The following is a 23,442-nucleotide window of genomic DNA, read 5'->3' on the forward strand; positions in this document are numbered from 1 at the left end:
AGTGGATGAATGATTTTAGTATACACAGGTTTCTGAAATATTAGAAATATTACTTTTTCCACATAATGCTTTAGAAACATTCCCATTGCATGAGGTTGGTGGTGTTTTATAATTCAGCATCTTTTTGTTTAATGCAAAATCCTGTTTTTAATAAGGCTGACGTTCAGTTTAAATATAAAAACATAAAACATTTGTTACTATAAGATGGCAATGAACACATTCTCATTACTAACAGAAATATATGTTTTAGGAGTCAAAAATAAACATTGATGGTGGATGGATTAATAACCCCACCGCTCATGGAAAGTTTCACTTTGTGTTGAGTGGAAGGTCCTACCAGGTTATAAGTCAATATTTTTACAACCTGCTGCCAAAAGTAAGTATGTTGTCTGCAGTTATATATATATATATATATATATATATATATATAATTTTTTTTTTTTCTTATATCCTCTTCATATGGTTGTGTGAATTCAAACACAGAAAGCCCTCCACTTAAATTGAATGTCTAGTATGATGCTTTAAAATTAAAAGAGAATTTGTGCAGCCAGGATGGGAAAAGGGGAGTTGCTAAGTATAGTAGGAGATGAAAGGAACCCAGGCTAGCAATCACTATCATTTCTTGGAGTAATTTTTCAGTATTTCATATCTGGTTACTACAACGAGATAAAAAACCTAATGCAACTGCATACAGTATTGTACACAGGGGCGGACTGACCATTTGGAAACTCGGGCACTGCCCGAGGGCCTGGGGTCAGTAGGGGGCCCCATGAGATGCCCCTGGTACCTTTTTCATAGACTTTTTTGAGTTTGGGCAAGGACATAGGGGCCCCATGATCCCCTATTGCCTGGGGGTCCCATGAGTTGTCAATCCGCCCCTGATTGTACACAAAATGTGGTAATTACATTATACTTAATAATGGGACGTCTCAAAAATACTAACTGACACAAGCTTAAGAAGATTAATAGAAATAGTGGTTCTTTTTTGCCGCTTTTGACCATACAAACATTATAAATGGTTACACAGGGCCTGCCATAATAGTGTATTGTACATATTTTAATGTTTTACAGATATTACTAAATGGAACCATTTTTGCCAGAATGATGCCAAAACAAAAGTCCAACCTTATTGAAGAACTTCAAAAACTAGAGTAAGTACAGACCTTTAAGAACCATAAAATATTGGAATACTTGTATGTCGTATCATGTTGTATAATGTTTTTTTTTTTCAGGATAGCCAACGTAGGTCATTGCCAAGGGAGGCTAGGTTGAAAAGGTCATATACAGCCATTTCGTTCCTAACTGGGTCTTTAGTACCAACTAGCTGAATGTGTTGAGAGTTTGCCTTGTGCGACTATGTTGTTTTGTACTGAGATTCTAGTGGGAGCGAGTCAACTGGGTAGAAAAAGTCCAACCCAAGACAGCTGAACTGGTTGTAGGCAATATGAATCTGCCCTTGAAAATTATCTCCAGGTCAACCAGGTTATATGACAAAATAAGCAGCAACTATTTTTAAAGTAACTTTTTTTGTATGCCATACACTTTATTTCATTTTGCATCAAACATGTCTCTATTTCTTGAAATTCTGTAATGTTGTGATTTGCAAAGCCCTAAAGATTTGGTCCTTTGATGAGCATCTGAATTCAGCCCTAATTATTATTAATTTTGAGTCACTGCATTTAAAGGACTATTTAAAGATGCCTACTGTCCCATCCTTTATATTTGGCAAATCTGTAGGCCCATGAGATTAAGTGGAACCCTTTCACTGGTTCTGTGCTGCAAAGGGGATTCCTTTCCCATTCTCCAAGTGAATTAGGCTTTTCAACAGGGTGATGAAAATGTAGTTATGTGAACCAATCAATGCATTGCTGCCAGTGATAAAGTTCTAGTCATTTTAAAAGATGTAAAACAACAAAGAGAAATTACCTGCTCAACTTACCAGCCAGCCTGCAAAAAACTAATTATCCTGTCTAACAGTTCACGTTAAAAAGGGGTTTAGTTATTATCACACATTTGCAAATACATTCATAAGCTGCCCTTCCATGTGCTCCTTGCTGCAAAGGTTGGGGCAGTTGCCATTTATGTGCATTATTTTAAAAGATGTTTGTTGTTAGGGGTTACTGGATGTTGTATATCATCATTGCTCTTTGCACTGCCCTATAAGATAAGCCTTCAGGATACAATATAATAGTGGATACTAGTAGGAATTACTTTGTTAATAACATATATTTTACTGTCACTATTTCAGTTACTTTGTTGGAATGTGTGGAGATGGAGCAAATGACTGTGGGGTAAGCATGCTTTATATATGTACATTTGCTAATACTGTGAATACATTTCTACACTAAATTAAAAATGTGCCAGTATCTGGCAATACAAACACAAATCTACTTTCATACCTATATACTGTAAAGGAAGTATACCTAAATCTTATTTTTATACTTCCAAACACTAAACCTTTTCTATGGACTGCAACCAAACACCCACAAATATAACAGGAAAAAGCCAATGTTCTTCAACTTATGATTACAGGTGCTCTGTAGCAGTTCATAGGTTTAGCAAGCATATTGGTAGATAGATATTGCTGGACTCTGGAGACTCTGCAAATGACAATATTTTTCTGTGGATCACATCTCATTTATATAAAATGTTGTTTTGCTTGTGATGGTATGATGATAGCAGTTCATTCTCATAGCGCTGGAATACAGCTGCTCAGGATTGTATCTGACAGCTTTGAGGAAGCACAACAGGGAACATGTTTAAGAGAAGCAGCAGTCAGCAGATAATGGGATACATACATTTATGTATAACAAATGTGTATGGTGCTGTATCCCCCCCAAAGAAAAAAAATACTAAACTTCTAGCTTTAAGTAATGTGAGGAAAGGCTAATTGTGACATAAAGGTTTATCAGGTATTTGAAGTAAAAACAAAGGTAATACAACCATTACAAACATTCCGAATATTGGTGTGGTACCCCCAGTGTTTCTTCTATTTTTCATTAATGTAATTATTTTCCCTTTGTCCATTCTCGACAGGCACTGAAAATATCCCATGCTGGAATTTCGTTGTCAGAATTAGAAGCATCTGTTGCTTCACCTTTCACTTCCAAAATTCCAAATATTCAATGTGTACCGATGCTTATCAAGTATGCTTTTTGCATGTTTACAATTTGCATAGGTTTGGCTATAAGAAAATGAATTAATGTTTCAATATGTATTTTAAATGGCTTTGCACACAAAAGGGAAAATGTCCTAAAGCAGTAGAGAAAGTTTGCTTTACAAAGTGAATGCTGACTTTATGCTGACTGTAGCTGTGTTCATTTTGAATGTCAAATCACTTGCAGGAGAAATATATAAAAAAAAATTGGATTCTTGCTATAACCTGATTGAAGTGAAAACTAAAAATACTAAACTAAAATACTTGAGCTAGTTCACTAAAAGAGTTGCAAAGGTTCACATAATCAGTTGTGTGAATGTTCACTTCAATTATCCAATTCTGTTAAAATCAAATTCCTGTTCACTTAAATACCTAATCAGGTGCAGAAAAAAATAAGTAAATAAGAATTCATTTTCACATGACTGGATAATTGAAGTGAATATTTAGCCAAGTTGTGTGAAGATTTCAACTTATTTAGTAAATCAGCTTCATTCTCTTAGAAAAGTGAACAGACTCTATTCCTTTAGTAAATAAACCCTGCAGAGGGGAATTCAAAACAGTCCCAATTACAATTTTCTGGCAATAGTCCTTTAAAAACTACCTGTTCCTAATTCAGGTAAGCATTTGCTCCAGTGTTGGTAACATTATGTAAATGTGCTGAAAATCAGGTAGTTATTACTACTGCCTCTTTAAGAATTATTTCCTCCTGAGACACGATCAGCACAACCTGACATCTCCATGGGCATTCCGCTCGGCTTCCCAGATTCCTGGGGAGCCTGTGTTTATCGTTTAAAATGTGAGTTGCCCTTACTTGGGTTTCTATGAATTGTTTGACAAACTGCACTTGGAGGTGCTTTTCTTCTTCCTTTATCTCTCTTACCTGCCCATTAAGCTAACTGTAAGCTCTTGTCCTAGACAAAGCTTTACAGCTACAGTTGGAGTGTCTCTGGCTTGGGTGAATGATTTGCAGAATGTATGTTGGAATCCTATCTATCTTATCTACATCTTATATACATTATATACATTCAAATTCACTGACAGAAGGTCTGGGAGTGAAATGATTCCTCCTTATGTACTGGCAATTTTCTAATTAAAAAGAGTCCATTAACTGACTTGCACCATCATGTGCAGAGTGGGTATGTGAAAGTGCTACATTTGTGTCATAGATCAACCTATATATTAAAAAACAGGTTTTTTTATAATGTTTGCACATACGTTGTAAAAAATGCCTTTTTTAAGAATCTGTCACCAAAACAAATTTTTTAAAAATAATAATATAAGAATGCTTTAGTTGCACTAATGTTGCCACACCTGGGCAATAATTTTATAACCTATATAGAGAGTTATGATAGTAGGTACTTGACACATCAATGTTTTGTGTATGGATATACTATAATAACCTTCTGTGTGTTCATCTAATTTTGATCACTTTTACCTTTGGATTTTTGTGCTTCTTTTTATGATATTTATGTGTGTTCATTTAGTAAAATGTCTTAACAAAATTTCTTACTAACAAATAAAAAAATAGATATAAAATAAATATTCATATAGCTAATATAACTCCAGAGTCAGATTGTTGATTGCTTTCAGTAGAACCAAATGGAATACAGTGGTCCATGCTCTGATTCATTAATAACATCTCTACTTCTGTTTAGAGAAAGCTTTGTGCACTGCTTAAACTATGTACATCACTGTGTACTACAATGTAACAAGACAATGCTTTTTTCTTATACAGGGAAGGAAGGAATACTCTGGTTACAACATTCTCTATATTTAAGTTCATGACCATGTTCATCTTTGTTGGTCTAACTTGCATAGCATACCTATTCTGGGTAAGGTTGCCCTATTTAAATATGTCCTTACTGTGAAGATGTTTTGAAGTGGTTGCTTGCTGGATTATTTTTTTAAATAATTTTAGATTATTTAATTAATTTGTAAATATTTGTATAACATAATCCCATTGTATTTAAGTGTTACTACTATATGTTTATGTCCATCCATATATCTAAAACCTTCTTTGCTGGTTATTTTTATCTTACTAAAGAGAAGGAGTTGGCCTTTTCTTACCATGGTCACAAACTCTGGATTTTTCTTACAGAGAGTTTAAGAGTACTTGATAATTTGTTAATTTAAAAAAGAATCCTAAAGCTTACTCCCACCTGGCACCCATGGGCCCATTGCAATGTATAGAACAGCTAAAATATATTTTGCACTGGCTGTGCCTGTGCAGTAAATCCTCATATATTTCTGTCAGGCTATCTCCTAAGTCCATAGATGCTAAGGGGGTGGCTCTGTAGACGCTTATCAGAGCTTTCTGCACAGGTGAAATTATTAATTTTTGCCTTACACAAAATTACTTTGTCTTAGAAACAAACCCTTCTTGGAAATTATCAATACCTGTTACAAGATTTGGCTATCAATATTACAGTGGCCTTAACTTGTAAGTATCTATTATTTTAGTATGTTATTGCTGACTTCAATAATACACTGTATGACACATCATTCTTCTTTATTTAGTAAGTTTGAATGGTCCAGCACCAAAGCTTGCTCCATACAGACCCCCAGGACAGCTTCTTTCTCCTCCATTATTATTGTCTATTGCTATGCACTTTATCTTCACTGTGATTGTACAGACAACTGCTTTCTTCCTGCTTCTGCAACAGCCATGGTACAATGAAACAGACGTATTCAGGTAAATAACTACCACATGGTTTTGAGATCTAAACATTCTTTAGCCACAATTTAAAAAATGCACTTTAATAAGGACAGTGGAAGTCATTTTATTTAAAACTCATATTGTCGTTATTATACACCCTTACATGGATTTTTTTATCGGCAAACCATGACACATGTGCCCAGGTAAGTGTGTCATGCCTTTTTTACTGAAACCCGGCCATTGCTGACAATCATTTACAAAGCCTGACCAGCCCATGATCTTTCATATCATTAATGTGAAGATGTTAGTGTGTGAAAGAAGCCAACTCACACTCTTCCTCCAAACTCTGAAGCAGGTATTTAAAGTCCCTGCATTTCTGAAGGTGCAGAGTTTTGGCAGATATGAGGTCTGAAGGTGAAGAATTTGGGGCTGATCTGAGATCTGAAGGTGCATGCATTTGGACCAATCTGAAGTATAAAGGTGCAAGCATTAGTGCTGATGTGAGGTCTGAAGGTGCAGGAATAGGGACTAATCTGAGATCTGAAGAAGCATTAAATGGGCAGATCTGAGGTTTAAAGGTGAATACTGTGGGGCTAATTTGAGGTCTGAAAGTATAGGAATTGGGGCTAGTGCACATTAATAGGTACTACAAACATGTTTTGTTTGTGCACCAGTTAATATAATAGTAATTGATGAGTTTACATTGCTATTAGCAGTACAGCTATGAGTGCAAAAAATTAAAAACAAGCAATACGACTATAGTGTGCTATGATTCATTAGCATGGTAATGTTTATAGAATTGACATGTAATGTTGAAGGAGTAGCTGACTAATGTCTAAAAACACAAATATAGTGTAGTGCAACTTAAAAATGCTTCTATATTTTAATGCATAACCACATCAACTGTTATAAGAAAATTTTCCCAATACAACTAAGAATCCATTGTCCAAATATATCTTCCAACACCGATGTGCAATTGTGATCAATTCTATAAATGTGTATTTCTACAGTGACACCAGTGCACTCCAACTCCACCATGTGATTTTACAATTTGCTCATCTCCATTTTTGACCTCTTATCATAAATGAGATCAAATAGTGCTTTTACACTCTCCTGCAGGATTAGCATGCACATATGGAGCTGATGCCTGATTGGTCTCGTATGTGACTCAGATACACATCACATGCATACAAAAGAAAGGACCTTACAGTGCTCACTGTACATTGAAACTGTATGGAACAAAACCAAACAATCATCCAAAATCAATGCTCCTCTATCAGAACCATTACTAGGAATGTACCGGTCTCTCATCGCTTAGCAGTTCTGGCACAGTAATGTCATCGGCCTAAAACTCGGCCCCTATACGCATTACATCTGAAGGGCCGTGCTTCTTCAGCAGGACTTCCTTAGTCCTATTGAAGATGTCCAGGCCTCCAGAAGTAATTTGTATAAGGGGTGGGGTCTAATGTTGATGACATCATCATGTTTCTATGCCGGGAGTCCTGAGCTATGAGAGACCTGTACATTCATAATAACAGTGCAGATAGAAGAGCATTAATTATGAACAATTGTTTTGCTTTATTCTTGTGAGTGTTTTTATTTCATACAATTTTGATATTAATAAATACAGTGACCAAAAAGGAATCAACTCCATATGTGTTTACTAGCCCTGTGGGAGTGTGTATTGCTATTTGACCTCATTTATGATAATAGGTCAAAAATGGAGGTGAGCAGATTGTAATAGCACATGGTGGAGTGCACTGGTGTCACTGTGGGATTATGCATTCTTAAAAGATTTGGAACTGACCACAATTGCACATCAGTGTTGGAAGATGTATTTGAATAATGGATTCCTAGTTGTATTGGGATCCTTTTTCTTATAGTAGTTGAGATGGTTATGCACTAAATTTACTTTATATATGAGTATTTTTAAGTTTCGCAACATTATTTTTGGGCTTTTTTTTGTTATATCAAGGGGTGTGGTGAAATCACTTATCAGTGTTTTAGTTGCAACTTAATTTTTTTTATTATTTTATTAAAATATAACAAAGATAAATGAGAACATAAAAACATAATATTAACATAATAACATAATTCACCATATATTTGATTTTCCACTCAAATAAAGCAAATAATATCAAATACCACCCACTCCTCTGCATTTCAACTTCATTACACCCTCCTCCTCACATCATATTTACATAAACTCCCCAGATTACCACCCATAATTTAAATATGCAAAAACAGAGAAACACCTTTCCCTCAACTCTATCCCTACAATAATAGAGTTCCTCCTAATGCTTTCCTTCCACTCTGACCCTCCACCGACACATTAACTCACCCTAAAGCAAGAACAATTATATATTAGAATATGCATACTATAATTTTAAAGAATCAGAACATAATTTTCTAAACAAGGTACAGATACCTCACGAATACTCAAATCCAATACTTCCAGTGCTTGAAGCACCAAATCTCCTGCGCTTTTTCAAAACCAAACATTTTTACATCATATTATCCATAAAAATATAACCTCTTTTGAATCATGGCCAAACACTCTTCCACATTCACTACTTCCTTCCTGAATACCAAAATATTCCTCACATCCCATAGGCACTCCTTCACACAATTAACCAATAACCACAATACTCTCCCCTTTGTCCTATCCACATTACATAATCCATACACTAACATCTCATAAGTCACCCCTGCTATACCAGTCAGTCCCTGTCAATACCAGTTTTAGCTGCAACTTAATGGGTATTTAGGGATTTATGTAAAACTGCACACTTTTCTATCCACCCTGATCTAATGTGTAATTTATCACACACCTTTTCAGTACCCTGTATTCTTACAGTGTGTGTAAACCCTAACAATTAACTTCTCTAAAATGGTCCATTTTGGTAACATCATTGAAAGTGTTTTGTTACAACTATTTGATAAGTTCAAAAATACCTGTTGATCTTGCTAGAAATTGTGTGAACTGATTGCTTCCTGTGCTATCTATACGTGTTGACTGTTTTCAATTACACTGTTCTTAGCTATCTCTAAGGACTACAGAACCATGCCATTCAATGATATTAGGAATAGGAGAGGAGAAGGGTTTTGTGGTCCTATCATGTATCTATTGTCATGATACTGAATGGTGTGTGAGTGTTGTTACCTCAGACTAGAAGACAGTTTTGGGTTTAAATACCCTGGCTTAAATTTCCTTCAGTTTGTTGCTTCACATGTCATTATTTTTTTTAACAGTATGATTTATTGAGTTTTCCATCAAGGACATTACAATAATAATCATAATGACATACAAAAGGAAACAGGGAACAACATAACACAACCCTGCTGGGAGAAGATTGGAGACATGTGGAATTACACAGCATAAAGAATATCTCCAGGATACACACAGAGCATGTTATCTTCTACAGAGCCATTGGCCATACAATTTAGGGTTAACTTTAACATTTTGGTCATACAGTGTTACAAGAGACTTAGTGTAGTACATACAATGAGCCCCATATTGATTAACAGCAGGGACAGCCTACAGAGTCCCAGAGGAGAAGTACTGGGGGGAAGAAAGAAGTAAATATACATCATGAGATTGGCAGATCCTGAGCCCTGACTTATGCAGATCAGATCAAGAATTTGTGGGACAGTTGACGCCTAGATATGTGACTTTATATAACAGAAGCACATTATTAATTGGGGTACTTCATTGGGCTATCAAGGGAGTATCTGACACTTTCCATTTAAGGAGAATAGCTTTTCTTGCATAATAAAAGGCATAAAACAGAAACAGTTTAGTATGGTGCTTAGTGGCAAGTGTGTTGCATACTCTCAGTAACTCACATGCCATTCTTATGATGTATTTAAACCCAAGAACGAAAATATAATATATTGCAGCTTGCCAGTCCTTAGATATAGTGGATGCATTAGTTATCTTTTTTTTTCAGACTTTATTTCCACCTGGTGACCCTGCCACCAGCACATTCCATAACATAGAGGGAGATTGTATTCCACAGAAATAAATTTGGCAGAGCTGATAACATTGCATGGTATTTGGTTGCAGCATTGTTACATAGTTACATAGTTAGTCTGGCTGAAAAAAGACAAAAGTCCATCCAGTTCAACCATTACAAAAAAAAAAAAAAAAAGTTGTAATTCTATACCCACAGTTTATCCAGAGGAAGGCAAAAAAACCCCCAGCAAAACATGATCCAATTTTCTCCTGCAGGGAACAAATTCCTTCCCAATCCCCCAAGAGGCAATCGGATATTCCCTGGATCAACTTTACCTATAAATGTTAGTATCCAGTTATATTCTGTGTATCTAGGAAAGAATCCAGGCCTTTTTTAACCACTTCCTGTCCAGGGCAATTTTCAGCGCTATCACACTTTGAATGACAATTGCGCGGTCATGCAACACTGTACCCATATGAATGTTTTGCCATTTTTTTGAGACAGATAAAGCTTTATTTTGGTGGTATTTTTCACCGCTGGGATTATTTTTTTTTTTGCTATGTAAATGAAAATGTCCAAAAATTTAGAAAAAATTTGTTTTTCTTATAAAATTTTGCAAATAAATAATCTTTCATCATAAATCTTGGCCGAAATGTATTCCATTACCTTTTTGGTAAAAAAAAAAACAAAACAGCCAAATTAGTTTATAACCACAAATTATAATTTTTAAACTTTTTTTACATTTTTATTTTATTTTTTTATATTATTATTTATGTTTTATTTTTTAATGTTTTTTGCATACTGTCACCCTAGCAGTACAGTGTCACCATGGTGACACTGTACTACTTGTGGGGGGTGATGAAGATTTTTTTTTTTTTTTTTACAGTGATTGCTTTTACACCCATATAGTATGTAAAAGCAATCATTTCTCCTTCTCTCTGTCTGCATTCCTGCAGCCATTGAGAAATACTGAGCGAGCTGTGATTGGTCACAGCTTGTCATATGGTACAAGGCTGTTGTGAATAGCCTTGTACCATGTGACCTCTGTGATCATTCACAGATTTCACACGTAGTAAGCAATGATGTCACAAGTGACATCTTGCTTACTAACTTTGCATGTGATCACTGATTGGCCAATCAGTGATCACATGATCAGGATCCCGTCCGACGATCGGTGTTTCACTGTGTCCGGAGGACACAGCGGCACCGGATTGCGGTGCTGCGCACTCCCAGGGAGCGCGCACAGCTAGAAATGGCGGGTGCCATTTATGAACGGCAACCCACCCCTGGAGTGCCACCGTCCTGCCGTCTATAAACAGCAGACGGACAGCAAGTGGTTAAAGCAATCCACTGAGCTGGCCAGAACCAACTCTTGAGATAGTCTATTTCACATTTTCACAGCTCTCATTGTGAAGAAACTTTTCTGTGTTTGGAGATTACATTTCTTTTCCTCCAGATGTAAAGAGTGCCCCCTTGCCCTCTGTGATGACCTCAGGGTGAATAACTCTACACAGAGTTCACTATATGAACCACTGATGTATTTATACATGTTGATCATATCCACCTTTAGTCTCCTCTTCTCAAGAGTTAGCTCAGTAAAACAGTTACTGAAGTTATTATAGGATCAAGATGTATTTTGCTGTATGACATCGTTTGTCAAGACAAAACATGGGAAATGTGCATATATTGGAGCAATGTACTAAATATGTTGTTTTTATTTTGTTCATACATACAATTTATTTAAAATTTGAATAAAATAATCCAAGAGAGCCTGTATATGTTTGAATCCGATTTACTACCAATTTTTAACTTTTAAATGATAACCTGTAGAGGCATTTGTAAGTGCAGAATTTTTACAACTTAGACAAGAAACAGGGATTACCATCTGGTAGGATGCAAAATGGCCCCAAGGAACAGAAGGTCCCATCCCTGATAAATACCCAATGTCTAACTTTTCTCAGCAAAACATAATTTCATAACTGCACAGTCTGATGCCATACTTAACTTGTCAGGAAAATTGAAGCCTGCTTCTTATGATGATAGTGAGCTTGGAGTTTGTCCAATTGTGGCACTTAATGTAACTTGATGTAGAATCAGGAGATGTAAAGGCCAAAACAAAGCTTGAAAAGCATTGTGAGAAACCAAGGAGGCAAACACTTGCTAAGAACACCCTACAGCGATGGGTTTCAAAGGTACTCCCAAACCCCTTTACAACAGCTGTCCAAGTCTCAGCCACTCAAGCATGTTAGCTTTTTGCATGTATCTAACGCTTCTATAGACTTTAATCATCATGATTTTCAGCAAAGGAGGCTTTCTTTTACTAAGAGAATTATACGTTTGAGAACTGACCATTGCTAAAATGTCAGTACTGCTTGTACAAAAAGAGTGTGAGTGCTAAAGAAACCTTAGAGTCAGGAGGTTAGGTGCAAACCAGTAAGTTTTACCTGCAGCTGTTTCTATTTTTTAATGTACAATCACCATTTCTAATATTTATATTTCCTTATACATAAATAGATGTTTGTGTTGATATCTCTTTAGTATCTTCACTTCAATGGACTTTAGATTTTAGTATGTAGGGCTACACCTGTGGGTGCTGCTGAGTTTAGACAGGTTCTTTCCAAAACAGTGCAAAGGCAGCCAGGCACATAGTAACAGCTCATTCACTCTGGTTAAACCGAACAGTCTAGGGGTTTGTCTTCTTTATAATTTAATGCTGAATAAACTTGGGGAGGGTGCGGGGTGATATGGGATGTCTAAAACGCTGAACAATAATAAGAGGACACACTTAAAAAAGGTCCAAACGTCTCTGAACAGTCCTAGCACCAGGAGCACAAAAAGTGTCCAGGACTGAGATCTAGGTGGGACTATCACAGGCACTTTCACCCAAGAGAACACAGCACACAGTCACTAGGATGCCTCCTTCTAGTATCCACCAGACACTCTTCAGTGAGGGAGAAGTCAATGCTCACAATGCCACAGGACAGCTAGACCCTTTCCAACTCTTTAGTGAGCTCTCCAAACCAGGAAGTTAGTTCCAGAGATGATCAGGAATAGGTACCCCAGCTCTGCTACAGCTGAGGCCTCGAACACCAGCAAACTCCAGAAAAAACTGCCTAAGAGGGGCAGAGCCCCTGAGGTTGTGGAACTTCTCCAGCAGGACAAGAACAGGGCTGATCCAGGTCTCAAATGTTTTATGTTCCTTTCTAGTCACCTACTGGGAACACCTCCCTAGGGATTGGCTGAAGCATCGCAAATTATTCAGGCTGTTCAGCTGATTTTAGAGAATTCTAGAATATTAGTGAGCTGTAGAGTACAGGGGAAACAACCATACCTGCAGCCTGTGAGATCCAGAACAGCCTAAAGCAAACAACAACTGCTCCACTGATTACAGAGGAGCCAAAAGAACCAAATTGACGTATCAGCCTCACAGTCTAACTAGAAGACTGCTACAATTAAAACAGGTGAAAAGGGAAATCATTTTCCTTTGTACTGCCTTTTTTCTAGGATGAATTTTCACCTGTAGATATAGAAGGAATATTCTGCAAGCTGGTACAAATGATTTATATTTTTCTCTTAGCTACTTTTTCTATTTTTTTTTTTTCACTTCAACACCGAGGATTTTCACTTTGTTCCTTTGAAAACCATGAAAGAATTCAGCCTCTAGCACATGAAAAAGAAATAAATAATTCTATTCAGTATGTATTTGAGTAAACTGGACACAGTTTGATTTTTCATTATTTCTAATTGGCAGTGCCTGTCTACCATTGAACCATAGCATGGAAAATGTTACTATTAGAGAACATCGGTATGCAGAGAACTTCATCACCACAACAATGTTCCCTATAACAGGTTTCAACCTTATTATTCTAGAGTTTGTCTTCTCCAAAGGACGGCCATTCAGACAACGTTTGTATACTAACTGTGAGTTGCAATTTCAAGTATGAATGTAAAAAATTGTTCTATGTATGCACTTTACTTCTAGACTCCTGCTGACATCATTGCTATATGTATGGTAGACACCAGTACAGATTTCATGTCTCTGCCCCTGCCTATGCTTGGTTTATACTTGGTCAGTTACAAAACAAAAGGTAGTCAGTGTACTATCTAGGGGAAATAATAGCTCTAAAACTATGAAAATGCTGCTGAAGTTGGACTTTTGACTAACTTAGTGACACTTAGTAATCTATCTATCTATCTATCTATCTATCTATCTCACAGCACAATAGTAAAAACTGTCAATAATTAATATTATAATGTATTTATATTGTTCCTTTTAGATCTACTTACCGGTTTGATGATTGTGCAAGTGACAGTTTATGTGTTTGTGTTGTTTGCTGACATTGAAGATATGTACACTGTTCTGGAGGTATAGTATTTTGTAGCAGTATTCTTAAATATTATAAATGATTGCCCAGCATAAAATCAGCATGACTGTTAGTACTGACAAAAGCTTTATGAGTACCTTTAGGTAATTAATCAGTAAATTTTTTATCGAAAAAGGTAAGTTTTTGTTGTGTTTTTAGATTATACACTGAATAGCCATAACTTTATGACCACCCAGCAAAGATTGACTAGATCTCCCTTTTGCCACAGAAACAGCCCTTTTTGCTGCCAAAATAGCCTTGAACCATCATGGAAGGAATGCCACTAGACCTCTGAAGGTATGCTGTGGTATCTGGCACCAAGCCACCAGTATCAGGTCCTTTAAGTCCCACAATCTGTGTGGTGGGTGGGGCCTTTGTGGATCCAGCTTGTTTTTCCAGTACATCCCACAGATGCTCAATTTAATTGAGATCTGGATAATTTGAAGGTCAAGTCAACACTTCATACTTGTTGTGTTCCTCAAACCTTTCTTGAACCATTTTTTCAGTGTGGCAAGCAGGCCTGGACTGGCCATAGGACACACCGGGCATTTGCTCGGTGGGCCGGAGCCTCCAGGCTTAAGAAGAGCGGCTTGTTGATGACTGGGCTGCATAGCAGGAGGTAAGCGGCGACTGCAATCTGGACAGTACAGACAGAGATCCTCCTGCGCAAAAGGGGAATACACCTACTGGAAGCTGCCAGCACTTAACCTGCTACCCAAACAGTGTAAATATTAATAAAATTATATATAGTGCAGCGCTCAAAACTAAATCAAATACTACAATAATTGTGCTCACATGCAATAGTGTCACAAAATTAATCAAACACAAATCATTAGGTGAGATATCTTCATTATAAAGTGCCACTCAGTATTATTCCCTATCACTTCGTGCCCACATAATCAAACAAATATATATAAAAATAAATAAACTACCATTTGAGAAAATAATTTTCACAGTGCTCCAAGTGTAATGACGTGACCACACTTTATATACTAATCAAACAAGTCCAAAAAAATAGTAGAAGTGTCCATGAAAACTGATAATAGTAAATTCATGCAATGTGCAAAAGATGTGCAAAACAAATGTGTTCTTGTTCCTCAACCGTTCCACTCTTCACCTCCTAAGGCTAGATTGCCTCCTCACCTCTTTAAACCGACCCCTAAGGGCCAAACAGCTTTCAGGATCACTCTGGATCCTTATCCCCTGGCAACAAGCACTTCTCCTGACATTGTGGATCACTTTAGGGTACATCCATTCAATGCCCACAGGATGTCACGAGTCATAGTGACGTAACACGTAGGCACGTTAGCACGCAAACATCCGGTACGCGGTGACACACTTCCGGCGCCAGCCGCCATCTTGGTATACCCAGGAAGTCCTTCTGATTACATGCAGCACACCCACATACTGGCTAAGGAAGAATATGGACATATGTGAGTGGCTATGTTTATTTGAGTATTACCATTAAAGTGTTTTTGGCCCTAATACTGCACTTAGAGGATTCTTCTTTTTTGTTCACTGGGTTGGTGAGCAAATTGTTCTCTAGAGGCTTCCGATTGGGGGTAATGGATGTACCCTAAAGTGATCCACAACGTCAGGAGAAGTGCTTGTCGCCAGGGGATAAGGATCCAGAGTGATCCTGAAAGCTGTTTGGCCCTTAGGGGTCGGTTTAAGGAGGTGAGGAGGCAATCTAGCCTTAGGAGGTGAAGAGTGGCACGGTTGAGGAACAAGAACACATTTGTTTTGCACATCTTTTGCACATTGCATGAATTTACTATTATCAGTTTTCATGGACACTTCTACTATTTTTTTGGACTTGTTTGATTAGTATATAAAGTGTGGTCACGTCATTACACTTGGAGCACTGTGAAAATTATTTTCTCAAATGGTAGTTTATTTATTTTTATATATATTTGTTTGATTATGTGGACACGAAGTGATAGGGAATAATACTGAGTGGCACTTTATAATGAAGATATCTCACCTAATGATTTGTGTTTGATTAATTTTGTGACACTATTGCATGTTTGCAATCTGGACAGTGCTAACACAGACCGCTGTACGGCTATACCCAAAGCAGGGCTAACAGGAGGAGCTGCAGTGAACACTCCAGTGACAAGCAGGAAATGATGCATAAACAATACTGTGACATCTAGAGAGAGGTATAGATGGATAAATGTCTAGATACAATTATATAAATTACATTACAATAAAATATCTTAGACTAGGATTACATAAAAATTAAATGCGCTAATGAAAGCAGGTGTGGACACAGATTGGACAAATTCAGAGACTGTCTATTGAGATTATGTATTTCGGCATCCTTGTTTAACCATGCTGGGGCCAAGATACCAAAAATAAAAATTGAGTAAGCTTTTCACTTACAGAGCTTTTGGTGTGTTCCTCTAATGTCAAAATCACCCTCTAAGGCCTCTATACCAAAGACTTTAAGTCCTGCAGGGTCCCTATGATGAACTTCATTGAAATACCATGGAATAGAGTATTGTCTTTGTTATTAATGACATTGCACTTATGTTCCCTAATTCTTACTCTTAAAGGGCAAGAAGTGTGGCCCACATAGCATAGGCCACATGGGCTTATAAGCTCGTAAACTACATAGGAGGTGCCGCAATTTATAAACTGTGTTATCTGATGAGGCCTTTTCGTCCGACATCAGTGCCTGACTTCACAAATGTGCTTTTGGAAGAATAGTCAAACATTCCCATAGATACACTCCTAAACCTTGTGAACAGCCTTCCCAAAAACAGTTGAAGCTGTTATAGCTGCAAAGGGTGGGCCAACTCAATATTGAACCCTACGGACAATGACTGGGATGCCATTAAAGTTCATGTGTGTGTAAAGGCAGGAGTCCCAATACTTTTGGCAATATAGTGTATATACAAGGGACATTTAAGTCAAACCGGGACATTTGAATTTATATAATAAAATAACTGATTTCAAGGAGTGGAAACATACTCCCCTGCTACATTTATACACTTATCCCAGTGTTTAACTACTTCCTCAAAAGCTTTATCAGTACACCTGAACCATCCTAGGACAGCCTGCTTCACTTCATCATCATTGTGTTCACCGTTCTCACAGAAAGATTTGTCTCTTGTGCAACTTCACGACATGTTATGCATTGATTAACCAGGATCAAGCATCTACTCATTGAATGTTCACAGGAATGACTGTTGTGGGCTGGGAACCACCACAGCTGGGATTTCCACTGATGGACACATGGCCATCTTTAAAACGTTTACACCATTCAAATTTCTTACTGCGGCTGAGTGTCTCATCACCATACTGTGCTTAAAGTCTTCTGTAGATATCTGTGAGTTTTACACCGTTGTTCACAAGAATCTTCATCACAACATGCTGTTTCATGCATGCACTAAAACTGTTGTCTGCCATCTTGATTAACAGTCTCTGGGCTGGCGCCGCCTATTAGTAATAGGATACACTTACCACTTACTACTGTGTATAGTACTACCATGCTAGCATCCCTTTTTATACCTTTAAAAGTCCTGGTTTGACTTTAATGCCCCAGGTATATACACACACACACACTAAGCTCTGACTTTTCCTTTCAGCCCTGCATCAAATCACTGTTCAAATGCCAAATTGCCACTTTTACTTTCTTGTTACTCTCACCTAGACTATGCTTCTCCCTCCTCGTTGATTTACTTCTACACAGGTATTCCCCCTGTGTAGAGGTATTTAATTTATCACGAATTCTGCTGCCAGACCCACCTTACCAACTGCTCGGTGTCTACCACCCGTCTTTCCCAATCCCTCCATGGGTTTCTGTTCGCCCAACAAATATACTTTTTAATATTATAAAGAACTTGCAAAGCCATCTAAAACTCTGCCTCCAGCTACATTAACAACTTCATCTCAAAAAATCAACCAAACCAACCACTTCACTCCTTCCAAGACCTACTGTTCTCTAGCTCCCTCATTGCCTCCTCTCATGCTCGCATTCAGGACTTCTCCAGAGCCTCTTCCTATCCCAATCTATACAGTTATCTCCTACTATGTCTTAGGTGATCCTAGATAACTTATCTCTTCAGGAAAGCCTATCCTTTCTTGGTCAGCTTATCCCTACACAGCTACTACCTTTTGTATCACTTCCCCTTTAGATTGTAAGCTGTCATGAATAGGGACCTCCCAACTCTCTTGTCCTGAATTATCTATTTATCTATCTACTCATTTGTGTATCTTTCTATCTATCTATCTATCTATCTATCTATCTATATATCTATCTACTCATTCATTTATCTAATACATGAAAACTGTTTCATAGGACTTATTTGCCGTTGACCCTATGTTGAAAAGTTCACAAACACTAAACCCATAAATATCATCATACAACATCACATAAAACTAGCACTGTAATAGTATGTATGTGATGCATGTTTGCATCTGTTGTGCTTTTATATATATATATATATATATATATATATATATATATAGAGAGAGAGAGAGAGAGAGAGAGAGAGAGAAAATGTTTTAGACATTTACTCAATTTATAAATTAATATTTTTGGTTCTTCTTTGTTATTCTCAGCTGGTGTGTACCCCATATTACTGGAGAGTGAACATCTTTATCATGATGCTTGTTTTATTTATCATGTCGTACCTTGGAGAGGTAACTTCTTATTTTCTTACAGTTATGCATAACTATGATAAACAGTACTGAGAAAAGCATGCAGTGTCATGACATACAGTCAAAAACTACAGAACAAAAATGTTGCATTGCTGAAAACAAAAAAAAATATTTTTAGAAACACTTAGCATCTGAGCTGATGTATTAGCAAGCTATTCAGAACAACTAAACCGAAGCATAAAACATTGGTATTCCTGTTGGGGAGATTTCTGCTCATCAGGATGGAAAACCTTTCCAAAAGGAACACAAACAAAGACAAAACACATTTTTAGCAGCGTGAGCAAGGGTTTAAAACTTCTTGATTTTTATTGCTGTTCTCTCCTGCTTGTCCCAGTGAAACCTGTACCTCCCATTCCTTGTATTGTCATAACAGATAAATAAAGTGAGTAGAAATCTCTGCAAAGGTAGGTAGAAATAAAAACTGACAGCAATTTTAAATCCTCCCTACTCTGACATGACATAAACAAATTTACTGGAGTTGGGGTTTTAATTTAGTTGCCAATTCACAATGTTACCTTAAATGTGCACTAGCATCTACACTGCAAAAAAATTAGAAACCAAGAGATGTGTACAGGGATCACAGGCAACTTTTTCAGACACCTATCTAATCCACTGGGGGAGATTTACTAAAAGTGGAGCACTCAGAATCTGGTGCAGCTGTGCATGGTAGCTAATTAGCTTTTATTTGCAGTTTGTTCAATTAAGCTTTCATAATAAAACCTGGAAGCTGATTGGTTTCTATCCAGAGCTGCACCAGATGTTGCACACTCTAGTATTAGTATATCACCCACTCTGTTTTTTATTCAAGATGTTGTACTTCTGTACATATGTCTTGGAAGTTTGAGTATGATATTTGGAGGACTCAGGAATCATTTATAATCATTGCCCTTTTAGGAGCATTTTGGATTTTATTGCTTTTCAGATAGCATTTGACAGGCATTAAGGAGGCGATATGTCTCCTCTTCTCTTGTTTTAACCCCGGAATGTTTGAAACACTGTGCCAAAACCACATGCATTACACACATTTGTGGGGCAGTTGTTGAACAGTCCCATTGACTTAAATGAGTTGCATTTCATGCACACTAGGGGGAGGTGGCTTGGGGGGGGGGGTATACATATGCTCCTGCATATGTATATTCCTGTACAGATGCCATTGTAGCTTGGAGGGGTAGTTGGCTTTGGAGGCAAGGTTGTAAACCACCTATTCTTACTGCCCCCTAACCACAAGTGCAAATTAAGCTTCGGTGTGACTTTTCTCACTTGAATGGAGCTATAAACATTTGATGAAGTCTGTTAGTATTTCACTGAGTGCTTTCACTTGCTCCTTAGATTTGTTGTTTGAAACATTTAAAATAGAATGTTATGGCAATGTTGGTGGAAAGTAAAGTGTAAACCATTTCGATTTTACTTGGTTTCTCTTGGTTTTTCTTTAGGAATGGTTCATTGAAAACCGAAAACTATGGCTTTGGATAAAGAGAATATTTAACTACAAATCAAAAAGTCAGTATAGGAAACTGCAGAGGAAACTGCAGAAAGATTCTGAATGGCCTCCGAAGAATAGGACAGACTATGCAATTCAGACTGTTCCCATGAAGAGCACTGATATCATTTACAGTAAGCCTACCTACAGAAAATCGCCACATGGAAAAGAAGTAATTTCAGAACACACAATTGTAACAGCCATGTGAGTGCAGACAATTGAGACTTTTCCAATCCCAAGAGGTTTTCTGTTGTGGTGTATATGACAGTATACTGACTACAACAATATCCAGTGACAGTTTCATACCACCATGTTAAATGATTTCTTTCTTTTTTCTTTGCAATCTAATTCACACAACCTATTTCAAGTGCAGATTGAAATATGGGTCCACATTGTTTTGCTTCCTAAATATTAATCTTCCTAGCATTTTCCTTTTGTAATTCAAAAGATCAAAACAGGGCTTATGTTTGCTGAAATGTGCAGAAATTCTGGTTGTGATCAAGAAGTTCACCTTTGCTAAACCATCTAATTTTTAAAGTCCAACTCTGAGCAATTTTATTTTTCATAATAATTCCCCAATAATGTTTCAATAAAAAAGCAGACACTCTCTCCAATAGTATCCCCATAGTAATTTCATTCCACAACTTAATGTCCTTTTATGTTGAATGACTCCCATTGGTATTCAACCTAGAAGACTGGAGACTTTCAGGGAATGCAGTGCATCATGGACCTGTCTTTTTTGAGGGTGTCACTATTGTAACCTCCACTCATAGGGGAATGATTCAGAGAACTGTTTATCACACCAAACCTTCTATCTGCATCATAGAGGATCACACATTGCCAGAAGAAGATTCAAAGAGGGCAATGTCCCTGTGCATCACCTGATAGGGCTGAAGACATCTGAAAAAGGTAAAATTAAAAAAAAGTAGCAAATACAGGAGAGAAGGGCACCAAGGAGAAAGAGAAAACTGGGAATTGGTTGGAGTAAGTCTAAATTCGGGTCAAAAATATTATGCACTGACATTTTTATTGTGTGACTGTTCTAGATAGACCTCCTTGTTCACTCTTCCTATTGTTCCAACAATCCACTTCTAGAATATATGTGTAAGTCTCAGAGACATGCATAGTTTTCACATTTGCGCAAGACCCCAATTGTTTCCATCTCTGTTCAGTTATGACATTTCCAAATTTAGATACAGTACGTAAATATCACAGGTGTTCTACACTTTGTGGAACAGAGTTATTGTTTGTAATCTGCATATTTAGATTAATTTAAACTTTTTTCTTTTATATTAGTCAGGAATTATATCTGCAGTTTATGTATGTCACTGCTAGCGTATTTGTCTTACTGCTTCTTTTTATTATTATTCTTTTTTTTCCAGCTTTTTCAGCTTATATACAATATATCTTGGGTAAAGCTTATATTATTTGCGACATATATCCTGTTGTCTTCTAATGGGTGACCTATTGGTGATCATACTGTATATTTTTAATCAATAAACATTGATTTACCTGTATTTTGTTGTGTTGCAATTTTTTTTTATTATTTCAGTGTGTTTTAAAACCATAATAATTATAAATAACTTTGTGCATGTTAGGGGGTGCACATAACTGTGAGCATGAAAGTAGGTACTCCTTAAGCATGTTTATTTCAGAGTGGAATCAGGGACCTACAGCTCTGGTTGCTTAATATATGAGCCTACCAGTCATGTCAGTTCATGGGTCTCTTGTTTTCCTAATACTGGGTTGCATAAGGATTGAAAGCTTGAAAATATTTGGGATTCCACTGTAAATCTATTAATTCATAACTGTTAGTAACACAGATAAGTGCAGTGTCTTGTGAGTGTTTTAAGGATATTTTAATAAATAATTGTGAATTTATGGAAAGCACTATGGATTATTTTAATAATTCTTTCTGATCCTGATATCTATAAAAGCCTGATTGTCCAGAGACAATTGGATTGATGACCTTAACCCTTTGGGAGAACAAACACTATTAGACCATAAAATGGGATTCACCATGTTAGGGGAGCCTCACACTGAGCCTCTGTGCTATGGAGTCAGACAAGTGCCCTTGCATGTGAGAGGGCACTGTGGTTGGCTGATTTAGGTACCCAAACACAAGGCCCTACCCCCACTCCAGTCCTGCTAGAATTCCCACCTACTGTGGCAGACTCCTCCATCTTGTGCCCTGCTCTTTGCTATAGGCCACCCCACAACATTCCATGCTATAGACCTTTACAGTATATCCTGAAGAAAGAATGTCCAAACAATAGATAGGTTCACTGCACTTTACTGGTATTGTTTAGGAAATGGCATTACAGCCCCCACCTCTAGAAGGGAGAGAATGACTGCAGCCAGCTTCTTCTGCATACAGGTCCACTCTACCCCGCCTCCTGCACTGTTCAGGGCCTAAATGCACTGGTTACATCCTCACAGGTATGGGAATGTTTAACTCCCATGCCTCAATTGTTGCTAGGATGCCTCCCAACCTGGCATATATGTGGGTGCTGATTCACCCCTGACATCACTGTGGGAGGGCTCTACCTAAAAAGAGAAATAACACCTAGTGTCACTAACAGCTGAACCAGGCACTATTCTGGTACAAAGTCACCTAGTGGCAAAGTAGCTAACTGAACCTGCCTACATGAGGTTTTGGTGCAGGTTAGCTGCGCTTTCTCATAGACTTTTATTATGTCTCAAGGTTTTGGTGTGTATTCTGAAAGCACACCAAAAGTCCTATTCTAACATAAGAAGAGCGTGGGTATATAGTGAAGAGTGGATGACATAGGAAGAATCTGTGGATACACAATATGAACTTTTGGTCACTGTGTCACTTTGTGGCTGTGTTGTAAGGGTTTTGGATCACACTGTATACTTTGATATAGTTTGCTATTTTATTAGCACCAAAGACACAGATATCACTTTAATATAGCACAAGCATTTTATCATATGTATTATTTATTATGTCTTTTATATATTTATTCTGTATCTAATATCTTTCTCACAGCACTATTTAAATCGTGCTTGTGCTTAGATAGATAGTGTTTAAGCATTGTATTCTATTGATTCCTTAGTCCTATGCTGGGCCATCTGTTTGTTGAGAGATGGCTTTTTCATCCCAAAGTACAGGTCTTTGCATTCCTCACTTTCTGTTTGCA

At 37.2% G+C, this 23,442-nt stretch overlaps 1 protein-coding gene across 1 annotated transcript in view; it reads left to right on the forward strand.

Annotated features, from left to right (window-relative positions):
- LOC149445019 (putative cation-transporting ATPase 13A4) overlaps positions 1-21,798 on the forward strand; it is an 89,800-nt gene extending 68,002 nt beyond the window's left edge. Inside the window, exons 20-30 of the mRNA XM_089654312.1 lie at positions 251-376; positions 1,072-1,151; positions 2,249-2,291; positions 3,037-3,146; positions 4,893-4,989; positions 5,525-5,597; positions 5,675-5,849; positions 13,521-13,690; positions 14,047-14,135; positions 18,703-18,783; positions 20,235-21,798. Coding sequence (XP_089510438.1) covers positions 251-376; positions 1,072-1,151; positions 2,249-2,291; positions 3,037-3,146; positions 4,893-4,989; positions 5,525-5,597; positions 5,675-5,849; positions 13,521-13,690; positions 14,047-14,135; positions 18,703-18,783; positions 20,235-20,489 — 1,299 coding nt within the window. The 3' untranslated portion in view covers positions 20,490-21,798. The remainder of the gene's footprint in view (positions 1-250; positions 377-1,071; positions 1,152-2,248; positions 2,292-3,036; positions 3,147-4,892; positions 4,990-5,524; positions 5,598-5,674; positions 5,850-13,520; positions 13,691-14,046; positions 14,136-18,702; positions 18,784-20,234) is intronic.
- The last annotated feature ends 1,644 nt before the right edge of the window (positions 21,799-23,442 follow it).

This window comes from Staurois parvus, unplaced genomic scaffold, assembly GCF_062004578.1.
Source record: "Staurois parvus isolate SC_StPar_1 unplaced genomic scaffold, SC_StPar_1.0 ptg000750l, whole genome shotgun sequence".
Classification (NCBI taxonomy): Eukaryota; Metazoa; Chordata; class Amphibia; order Anura; family Ranidae; genus Staurois; species Staurois parvus.